This window comes from Nilaparvata lugens, chromosome 3 (assembly GCF_014356525.2).
Source record: "Nilaparvata lugens isolate BPH chromosome 3, ASM1435652v1, whole genome shotgun sequence".
NCBI lineage: Eukaryota > Metazoa > Arthropoda > Insecta > Hemiptera > Delphacidae > Nilaparvata > Nilaparvata lugens.
In genome coordinates this window covers 20,175,069-20,187,526 of record NC_052506.1, presented here as the reverse complement: position 1 = coordinate 20,187,526, position 12,458 = coordinate 20,175,069, and the positions used below count along the sequence as shown (strand labels likewise).

Here is a 12,458-nt window from a genome sequence, read left to right as displayed (position 1 = left end):
GATAGTCCAGTTTCAATTTTAATTAGTCGTGAAAATTGTGGCGGATGAGTTAGTTGAACTTGGTTGTGATTTTTTTGGAAAAGCAGGACGAGAAGGAATGCATTATGTAACAAGGATTCTGTCGTGCTTACGTAAGAGGGCGTCAGGTTAAGGGCCGGGTACAGGTGTTGGGGTTTTGGTTTTTGGGTTTGTTTATAGTGAGTTGGGTTGAATTGTATGGTGGAAAATTGTGGAAAAACGGTTAGTCACAGGTGGTAGAGTAATTAAGTTTGGATAATTGTTTGGTTGAAGGTGATAAGAGTGCAAACGAGGGTCAGTGTCACAGAGTGCCGTGTGCGGTCGCCGACAGCTGGCCGTGGCGGGGGGGGAGTAGAGGGGCCGCTATATATAAGCGCACACCACCAGTATCCACCGCATTTGCTGGTTCACTTATCTTTCCATTCAAATCACTCTCCAGCTGTTCATCCACTCTTTCTCTCTCTCTCACTCTCGCAGCACACCATGAAGCCCGAAATTCAGATCAAGACCACCGTACCCACCCCTGCCACCACCAAGAGCAAGAACGGAGACTCCGAGAATGGTGAGTAAACGCAAGCTTTTCCTACTTCTCTCCTCAATTTTCTCCACTTTTCATTCTTCTTGTTTACTCCATACATTGTAATTTTCTATTTCATAATCATCATTTTCAAACTATGTTATTTTCGTGAATATCGCGCTGGAAATAATGATCCTGAGATCATAGTTCTCCAGTTTATTTGAGTCAAATCCTTAGTTGGACTTGATTTCATTCTAAACCAATATTTTGAATATAAGTAAATAATAAATTGCTCGAATAATAGCCTTTTTCAATGTACCACAATTCAATCTCAAAGGGGAGCTGGAAGATCATCAGAATTAGAGTCTCATACTACATCATAGTTCACTGGAGGATCAGTTTCTTTCATGCAAGGATCTATTCAAATTAATCATGATTCAGCATCTTCTAGCTTCCCATTGAGATTAAATTGTGGCATACATTGAAGTAGTCGATCATTTGAGCAATGTATTTCTAATTTATATTGAAAGCATTGTTATTGTGATGGAATGATCCAAGAAGTAAAAAGTATTTAAAAGCATAATTTATATTGAAAGCATTGTTATTGTGATGAAAGGATCCAAGAAGTAAAAAGTATTATAAGAAGTGTTTTATGCTGTTATCAATGTTTTGATGGAGTCATTTTGTATTAATTTGGTTCTCATACGTCATCTTATATAGAATATTCTTCTGTATAGTACACTATCAGTTATCTCTTCAATTATATTTCTTTTTTATCAATACTCTTTTAATTGTAAATCATATCAGCTGGTTGCAATGTAAGTTGGATATTGTTTGAGTAGTTCAGAGCTAAAACCTTGTTATGTAACAGATACTCAAATAGCTCAATATTTATTATTCACATACCGGTGCCGGTACCTCATTGTATCAACTGTACCTACTTAATTATTATATACGAAGGATAAAATAACCAGATTGCATTCAGTAAAACATTGATTTCTTTCCATAAGAAGCTTTGATCAGAAAATCAATTGTTATACTGAACTTAATTATTGGTACTACTGTCCCACCTGCTTTATTTCACTCACATGCTCTCCCAGTTATGTAACAGATACTCAATACTATGCAACAACATCATCAGTATTGTTGATATTCATCTAATCAAACATGATAACATTCATTAATAATTCGACATGATAAATGATTGGTTTATAATTTTAACATGCTCCTATCATTTATACAATAATAGATTCTTGTGAATATTGCAGTACCTCAACAGAAGAACTGATAACATGATGCAGATCAAATTATTCAGAAGGTTTCCCTCATATCGAATCAATCATAATAGCCACAAAAGTTCTTGTTAAAAAGTATCCAATCATCGAGCAATTCATTTCTACAGAGAATGATAAGGTTTGATCACATCAGAGGATTTAAAAAAAGATTATAACTGGACTAAGAGACGAATAGTCAACGATTAAGCTATCGATGCTGTTATGTAACAAAATGATCCTAATTGTGGAATCATATTCTGTAACTTTTGATATCAATGCAATGATAATATACCACTTTAATTTTTTTTTGAGTCAAGAGTAGCTGTATCACTTTCAAAAATTTTACAAAAATTCAGGGAATTCTAGCTGCATTCAACTTTAAAAATTAAGCTAGTTATATATCCTCACCATATTTTCAAAAGGTAAATAAACAATGCTGTTACATAACTGTTACCATGAACAATGTTACAATACCATGTACCATGTTACAATGCTGTTACCATGAACTGTTATACAAGTTCAATAATATTGTTGGATACTTGCTGTCAAATTTGGCATTCAATATTATGAACTTATGAAGTATACCGGTACATAAATTCGTATTAGGCCTTCTAATTCTCGTACTACTATACAAGTAATACGCAGAAGCAAACTACAGTATTATATTACTTCTTCAAGAAACTTGCAGTATTTGCTGCATTTGAATTTAAAAATTCAGCTAAAAAAATTTTAGTTCTATCCTCACCAAATTTTGTCAAAATGTAAATAAAAAATGCTGTTACATAACACCACAAAAGCTGAATTGCCACAAAAAATCAATAATATTGTTAGATAATCGCTATCAAATTTTGCATTCAATATCATGAGCTTCATAAAATATTCATGGATTAGGTTTTCTACTACTCGTACTACTATACTACTATACAACTACTTGCAGAAGAAAACTACGGTACAATATCACTTCGAGAAACTTGCAGTAGGCTATTTGAATAACATCAGCACACTCTATTAATTGAAATAATATTGATGTTAGATTCCGTTTCCATCGGATTCCTTGTGTGTGTAAGTAGTATATTAATGAATCTCTCGGCAGCGACAAGAATAAACCTTGATTCTGAAGCAGCTATCCATCGTTGAGATAATCTCCACAAACCTGATATTTGGACCAAATACTGAAAAAAACAACATGAACTTGTTTCTGGATGCAGACTAATTACTGCCGCAAGGATTCTTCCAGTAGAGTAGCTGAGTTGAGAGAAGAAGTTCAACTTGTCAAACGGTCATTCCACTGAAAAATTATGATGCAGATAATTTTCTACTAACATCGACTCTGGTTACGTAACTTCAATAATTTTTGGAAAATAGCTTGCATTCTTGCATCCATTGTTAGCTGGGATAGCTTGCAATTGCAATAGATATGTATCCGTTGAGTCTTGAGTGTTCCTTCCTTGTCAACCGACCTTTTCATTATTTCATTCTGATTTATGAAATAGACAACGTCAGTCTGTATAGAATATCTTGAATGTAAGAAAAGTATTTTGATAGTCTTTATTCATATAGGACTTTACATGACATGTGATATAATTTTGAATAGGAAATTAGGATCATCAGTAATTCAAATTTTAAAAAAATAAATGAAAAAATATTAAAATGAATATTATTCTAGGTGGAAACATAATTATATGTCGATGAGAGAGAGCATTATTTCATAAATAGACCTTCAGTATGAGCTTAATTCATCCATACAATCAGGCCTTCAAAATAAAACTAGATTTGAAGAAGAACTCGAAATGGCTTTGAGCCCTAAACATACTCTGAATAGTCCCAGGAAATTGATAATCTCATATTTTAGGTTACATTATTAATAAAATTTAAAAAATTAACAAGAATATTCCAACAATTTGAAGCAGAGGCGGAGGCATGCCCTTGAAAATTTCTAAAAAATTCTGTTCTATGGATGACTGTCATCCCTTTTTTATCATCCCCCCTCTTTATCATCTCCCTCAACCATAGCCACAGTTTGCCATAGGTCAGACCTGGCAATGAAAGATGTATTTAATAAATATCAAATATCAACAACAAGGAATATCTAGGAATAGCTTATCTACAGAACTGTTCCACTTGAACTATAAATCACTATTGATAAAACACTTATTGACATGGGCTACTTTTAAATTAATAAAACAAAATAAATCTTATAGCACCCTTTATTTTCAAAAAACTTTAAAATACCCTATAAAAACCCTGGTTTTATTTTATAACCTGAAGATGGTGTAAACCGAAACTAGTTGTTCAACTATTTTAAAGTTTTTTTAAAAAATAAAAAGTGCTATAAGATTTATTTTGTTTTATCAATCACTATTGATATAATGTATCATAATTTTTTAAAAAAGGAGAGATTGCTAAAAGCCAGTACCTGGACTATGGTCGAAGCAAAAGTGTATTCTTTCCGATTATTGATTTTATAGATGGGTGATTTTATGATTGGAGTGAGAGGCAGCTTCACTGTATCTGACCTAGTATATCTTTACAATTATTGTTCTATTTCACATACAATATAAGTCAAGGCTACGTCGACTCAAAGCTTTGTTGCACTTTAATTTCCCTTCAATCAGGTTCACCTTGTGGTACATTCCTAGTCATATAACTACCGCCCTCACTACCGTATGTAATAAATGAGCTGACCCTTTGTTCCTGCACCTACAATACGGTGGTATCTCCTGCCATCAAATTACTCTTTATTGTTCCTGTGTTTCACTCTTTCACTCCTTTTCTCTCTGAGTATCGAGGTCTCTCTCTCTCCTTCCAATCAATCGATTTTCAATTTCCCCCATTCGTGAACACACCTTTGATGATGATGCTGTTTGATTCAGTCACCTTGCAAATTATATTTTTCATTTATCAGCTTGTATGAAAATACAACTTCATGAGAAATGTTACAAATATTACTGTTTATCAACTGTATATCAAATGTCAATATTGTGGAGCAGGTTTTTAGTTGAAATCTTTGATGCAGAAAAAAAACCTGGAGATAATCTTGATTTGTGCTAACTTGATCATCTCAATCTTTGTGTGACATAATCCTCTAGTCTAGATTCTAGAAAAAAATTCTAGTAGCTCATTGGGTGATTGCCTATTTTTTCTCATGGTACAGTGGCAAACAGCTCAATAAAGTTGATGAATAATGAAGAGATGAATGATGAAAAATGAATCAACAAAGATTAATCAGAAGACTTTCATCAAGATGTAACAATACTAGAGTATCTAAAAAAATACGACCATTCCAGAATATTATCATGGTCAACATTATAAACATTATAGAACTACAATATTTCAGTACAGTATCATTCGAATTTTTTGGCATCAAGATGAAAGAATGTGAACTCCATGAAATAATCGCAATACTTCTATTAAATCATTAACATAATTTCTTACAAGTTTCGCGTGAACTCCTCCTAATCTTCAGTTCAAACTTATATATAGCCGAATTTTGTGGAAATCCTGTAAAAATTGAGGATGAGCCAGTAATGAATGAATGCTATTTGAATGGTGATAATCAAAAGCATTAGAATTGGAATGGAGACGATTGAAATTTTAGAGATTTATGGTTGGTTGCTTTGGACAATAACTTCATAATTTCTCGATTCAAAACTGAGATTTGTTAGGAGTGATGTTCTGAATCTCTTAATCATTATTTATTGGCCAGAATTCACAATCCCAAAACCAGTTTCTTCATATATATGAATTGTGTTCTTTTCGTGTTTGTTGATGTCTAAATGAATATAACTACCAATAATATTCTTCTTCCATCAACTTTACTCATCGAACAATGTTCAAATAGGCTTTAAAATTTTAAATAAGCTGATATATCGTCTTCGGGAAACAAGGATACCATAGGAAGTGTTGGGTTTTTGTTGATAAATAGGCCTACGTCTTTCCGGCAGGTAGTGCCTATTTGATGAAGTGGTGACCTTAAATGTTTTGAGCCAGGAATCAATTTATCTTGTAACAATTACATTCTCAACACAAGAGCTGGAAAATAGGAAGAGAAAAACTTACACGATCTTGAGACGCAAGGTTGCCACAGGTTGCCACTGGAGTTGACCAACACAGATAAAAAAGGCAATTAATTTTATAAATTATTATTTTTATTGTTGTTGATTTCGTTGTTGTCCTCACAACATCAATAAGTTTCAGCAGCCAAGGGGAACGATCTGATCAAGTCACGAGCTCCTACAGAAGGAAATAATCAAACGATTAATTCGCGAAAATTATTTGAAACCCATTATGAAGGTTACTTCCAGTCACGCCTAGCTTCCTCACGCAATTAAAACACTGAATTACTGCAATGGAACAAATTAAAAGATTTACTTCCATTTCTACATACATGACACCATATTATAGCAAATATAGCTGCTACTAATATCGTATTGAAATTAAAGGAGTAGAATAAAAGCGAATGGTTTAATCAAGAATATTCAGATTTGAATTCAATCAAGAATGTTTATCCTGTTTAATAGTTTATCGAGTAAGGCGGTTTAGTTTACAACTTGAGGCAAATGAGGCTTGTGATGCAATAGGTGATACATTGAATGATTCTTTTTAAACTCATTAACTCGTGCTAGCGCGCCACGAGTTCCACTAAAATTTCAAGAGATCAATTGGATATACTCGTATAAACATCCTTCACATTCTGAATTACCCAACGCTACTTAAAACTAATAATTTATTTGGCAAACTATCTATTTATTATCCATTACTGACGTCGTTTCTACGTCATCCAACTTGTTTTTAATTGTAAATAAATCTAGTCGTCTTATTGTTGTGTATGAATAAAAGGCTTAAAGGCTACAACCCAATACAGAAAGAATAAGATTTCATAATTCTTGGCAGTGCTTGAATAACTGCAACCTTTTCCTTGATAGGATCCTAGAAGCTCACGTCTTAGTCAAAATATTGTAATAATTACTGTATATTTCAAAGTTGATAGATTTCATTGATAAGAAGAAGAGTTTCTGCGAGAACAGATGAATCTTGTTAGATTCATTAGAAATATTATTGAATTATGTTCAATGTTAAAGAACGTTGTGAAATTTCAATCACTGAAGAAGATAAGCGCTGGGATTCCGATTAGTTAACTCGTACTTCACATATACCTGTTCCAGTAGAGATCTGCAGAGGTTTTAGGTTCAATATAATCAATATTTATACAAAAGAATACAATAAAGTTCATCAACTGCAAACTTATTACATTAATGACCTCTGAATTTTCTCAAATCGATCATGGCAATAAAGGATAAACCTTGAACATTCTATTCAAAAGAATACAGGAAACTAAAACAGTTTGGCACTTTATCTTGACAAGAAAGAATAAAGCATGAAGATTCTATTCAAAAGAATACAGGAAACTAAAACAGTTTGGCACCTATTAACATTGTAATTTGACAATCGTCACATGTTAGCAAGTTGAGGATATTCCAAGAATAGTTGGTTGATTTAGGATTTTCCCCTCTTTTAAAAATGAGGAAAGTTGTCGAATAGAAACTAGAGTAGGTAGTAATTATGCTGTGACTACTCTAGAATTATCTCAAGCGGCTGGGATATCAGACTCTTCTACCAGTTATTTCTTCGAATTTGAAAGATACATTTTCCTACAATTCCATTGCTAATATTCTCTGTGATTTCCATCAAATAATAGTCTCTTTTGATTCCAAAACACTTTCTAGTCTTCTACTGATCAATAATATTAATCAACAGTAAACAGTAAACTACTCGTCATTAAAAGACTGAAACTGAGAGAATACACCGGTTTAACATCGTCAAAACTATATTCAAAGATACAAAGAATTCTCATGAAAATTTCAATTCATCATAATATTTAATTTACATATCAATAAACTTCCCTCATAGGTTTGAGCAGTAAGCTATTTTCTAGTAACCTTACAGTTATTATACAGGCATAATCACACAGAACATACAGACAGACATAATCATATTGTCATCACCTTAAGTATTGAATGTATTTTTTATTTGACGTGGCGAAGTTTGGACAGTAATGTCCTCTCTACCACTTAACGACAAAGTATACAAAGCTATGAAGATAGTTGTTCACCTTAACGGGTACTTGTAACTTACGAAATGAAAGTAACCTCTACAGCATTTAATTGGGATTTTAGTTTAATAATAAATAATAACCTCTAATATCGTCTTGAACTTCTCTACTTGGTTTTTGTAGCACTGGTTTGGTCATTCAATCATTTATTTCACGGCCAATTTGATAGATTTATGTGCTACCGGCTCTTTATTAGGTGTCACAATGTGTGTGTATTATCACATACAAGAGAGTCACTTGTTTTTGATCTATAGTGAGGATAACGTTATAATGGCAGTGGAGAAAGATGGGGAGAAAAACGTTGCCGATCCTCTGTCTTGTCAATGCCTTCTATAGACGGTAGCTGATACAGGTTTATTGATGTAATTTCAACTGTTCATTCTCGTTTAAAATATTCAATTATATTTTATCAAGCAAGAAATGATTATTTTGAATAATTTAATTATGAATTTTCATATATATTTCAGATATATTTGGTTTATTAATTCTACATTGTTGAAAGACGATCTGGCAACAGAGCAAATCGAGAAAGAGAGTATTGTTGTTGAAAAATAATTTAATATTGTTATTCATGTTTATTGAACTACGGTGTTTAATCTGTGGTAATATCTACAATATACACGCGCACATAGTATATATGTATATAAAGATATATATATATATATATATATATATATAATATATATATATATATATATATATATATTATATATATATATATATTTCAGTCCAGCACGTTTTTCTTTAAATCCCCTCTCTTCTTTTGATCGGGCGAAATTATCTCTAATATACATCAACAAAGTTACCGGTGCTAGGAATGTCTGACCGATCAGTTACACCGGTGCGCCCATTGTTGAATGAGAGACGCCGTGTGCGTTTCCTGCGGCGCGTACGACGCTATCGATTGCGGTGACGTCACTTTCGGCGGCTCTACAACTTTTATCTCGGACCGCTTTCCAGTCGGTGATAGTAGCCAGCCAGCAGTCGTGCGCTGAGGTAGCTGCTGCGCAGGTGATCGCTCGCTCTCTCACCTAACCTCTCTTTCACAAACTCACGTCCTCTCTCGCACTCCTCCACTTCCTTCCGGAACACACTGTCTAGTTTTCCAGATTTTGTCCCAAGAACATAGCTGGATTTCTCAGTTTCCTGTCAGACACAATAACAGATTTCCGAGTTTCCTCACAGACTCAATTCCGAATTTATCGCTTTCCTCACATACCTACAAGTTTTTGAGTTGTCTGTCAAAAATACTTCGAAATTTCTCACTTACATTACAAACATACGAATTGAGTTTCTTCTCAAACTCACTTCCCAATTTCTATCAAACACACTTACAAATTTTCAACTTTTCTCTCAAACTCTCTTCAAAATTTCGCACTTACCTCTCAAACACTGTTACGAGAGAGTCTTTTCAACTTACCCACTCTCCACATTCCTCTCACACATACGTTCGAGTTTTCACAACTTTCCTCTCGCTTTTCCAACTTTCTCCACTTTCGGTTCCCATTACCATGAGCGCCACCGCTGAAGTTTCTAGTGCTGCTGGTCAAGACGTTAAGAAGTGTCCGCCGGTCAGACTTCGATCGGTCTCATGGCAGGAAAACATTGAAGACGATATCGAAGTGCCCGGAACTCCACGTACTCCGCGCACATCTACAACACCAGGTACTGTCGAGTAGTGAGCAATTGAGTAGGCCTAGTGCTGATCCGGTCCTAAAAACGAATTTTTCAAGAAAACTTGTGTATTAAGTGAGGGTCATTCGGTAAGGGTCATCATGTCAAGGAAACTAATTCACTCATTGCTCCTTTCACAGTTTAAATTCTATGTTATAACGAGACTATGTCATTTGTAATCACTACTGCATTTGACTTCCTATTTGGCCAAAAACTGAACAATTCTACTACAGTCTTCATGTAGAAAAGATAATCTTACTGAAATTGATACAGGAATAGAAGTACAGTACCTCCAAGATACTGAATGACATTCATAATTTTCTCCCAATAGAAGAGTTATCGTTGACTTGAAAATAAAAATGTTTATATTAGAGTTCCAGTTAGTTAAGAGTTATAACTCATCAAGGAATCGTTCTTCAAATAAGTAGGATGCTCTTGATTATTTCATTTTACTTTGAAAAGTTTTCCAAAGATCTGATGAATTCAGATTAATGCTTCAGAGCGAAACTAAGATCAGAAAGAGTCAACTTTTAAATCACAAAGTTTTAGAACTCACAGTTCAAAAGCATTTTAAATTTGTGACTCATAAACTCAAAGTGAAGTAATACGGAAAACACCACTGTTGTTACATAATCGATGTTTTTATTCATGTTACACGAATGAGTTTACTAATGAGAAAAACGTCATTGTAAGCAATGTATGAATCGATATGAATAACCAAAACATGTTTCGGTAACATTATTTTTACAAAACTTTTGAACTTCGATGGAGGTTCTATGTTTTATGACGAATAATTTAGAAAATAATTGCCTAGTCTGGTTCAGACGCATATCAATTTGGCCGATTTGTGAAACTTATTAGTCATTAATTATAATTATACCCGACAAGCTCTCTCAACTTTCTATCGAGTGAATAAAGTGAATAAGAATAGCTTTTTGTCATCCTGTCAAGTTTCAAAAATGCTAGAGATTTCATGTCAAATCAACAAGAGCACACTTTTATATTGATTACAATCGATGTAGCACACTATGAAGTCTTAATATTGAGCATCATTCTGAATAAGAAAATTCCAGAAAACATTTCTCATGATAACAATTAAACTCCTCAACTAACATTTTGAATAACTTTCCTTAGGTGGATTGAGTGAAGTTTTCACGAATTTCTTAAGTAATGAAATCAATGCTCATTTTTTTGTAGAACTATTTCCATTCATTTTGACTCGTCAAACATTTATAACAATCTGATTTCAAATTACAATAACCTCTTCAAATCAAAAAATGCTCGGTTTCCTTGATAACAGCTTGTTGAAGATAGGATATCTTCATATTGAAGATAAGCTGCAGTGTATTGAAGATTTCGAATATCTAGAATCAACGGTAATCTGAACGGTTTTATTATAGGCCTATGGTGGTCTGTTTGTGAGCTGGAAATCCCAAATGTTTACGTAACTTACTAGTTTCATTCCGTAGGCCAACATCAGGAATGGAGTTACTGTATTAATGTTCGAATGAATGAATCTAGGCTATTTCTAATTCGATGTAATTCAGTCCAACGGGACTCATCGAATACAAGCTTTCATAGCCACTTTTGTTTGAAGCTACATTTATTGATGTTATTGTTTCTAGTGCAAATCCATGAATGAAGCTGTTTCGACAGTAATTTATTGGAATTAACGCTATTTATCTATTTAATGGTCAAACATCTTAGAAATCTATGTAGCTACATTACTAAAAACTTACTCATTCTCAACAGAGCTATATTTTGTTGAGGAATTATCGTCGTAGTCTCAAATTTTTAATCTCTTTGGAGATGCTTTGCTTATTTTTCTGCTCAAGTTGCTAACACTATACGCTACATACTATGTAAGTGTGTATCTTACCCATTCATAGTTTCATAGTTTTAAAGAGCAATGAAGACAATTCGGTCGCCAAGGGTGGGACTTTGAAGCTGAAATTTTTGTTTCCTAGTGTCTCATCACTTCTTGTTCTTCCATTGTACTGGAATGAGAAATTCTCAGATCAACTAGATAGAGCGTCTCTAAATCAGTTGACTCTTATCTGATGAGGCCTCTTGTGGTTTAATCTCAGAACTTCGCGAGGTATTGTTTTCCAAGTGGAAAAGACAAGGGAGGAATATTGAAAATCAATTTTGAAGAGAAGGGACGATCTTGATCTATTTGAGCATTCCTTATCATTTCCTCTTGCTATTCATGTTGGTATGATGGTATGATATCCATCTTGACGCTTTCAAAAGAATAAGATTAAGCTGTTCGTTTATTACTTGGAGCAAAGATGATAAGAAGTATACATTCTACTTAGAGTCTGTGCTTAGAGTTCCCTTTTCGTATTATTGTGAACACATTATGGAGATAGTGCATTGAATAGCTCAAACCAGAAAACTAGTTTCCATATGAATAATTGAAGATTTTACATGGATAGGACACTGGTTTCCCACACAAACATGAATCAATTTTCGTGAACTAATTTTAAGACTTCAAGATTTCAGTGTAAAATCTTATTTTCTCTACATTGATATTTCGAATTAAATCACTCTATTTCATCTAAATAATATGAGACATGATCAACACTTAAAAAACGTTTCAAGACTGAGAGAAGTTTACTTGATGTACTTGCATTTGAATGAAATAAGTCTTAAGCCGCGGCGACAGAATGGCGAAAATTAAGTTAATTACTTGTTACTACTTTTTACGTTGTAGAGAACAGGTCAAACACCATTGTGTAACAAGGTAGCTGCTGATTAGGCATGGCAAACTTTTCGACCAACAGCCTGATTCAGTCAACACTCAGAAAATAAGTTATTCTTGCATTTTATCACTGTATTGCCTAATACCTATCTATTAGCA

At 33.6% G+C, this 12,458-nt stretch overlaps 1 protein-coding gene across 2 annotated transcripts in view; it reads left to right on the top strand.

Moving 5' to 3' along the window:
* The first annotated feature begins 328 nt into the window (after nt 1–328).
* Nucleotides 329–12,458, top strand: part of LOC111049139 (GTP cyclohydrolase 1) — a 33,749-nt gene continuing 21,619 nt past the window's right edge. Inside the window, exon 1 of one of the 2 annotated variants that reach the window (XM_039423224.1) lies at nt 329–580. In XM_039423224.1, the coding sequence (XP_039279158.1) occupies nt 502–580 (79 nt within the window). In that variant the 5' untranslated portion in view covers nt 329–501. Of the gene's footprint in view, nt 581–8,882; nt 9,587–12,458 lie in introns of those variants that run through there. The other variant, XM_022335157.2, reaches the window with a different exon arrangement.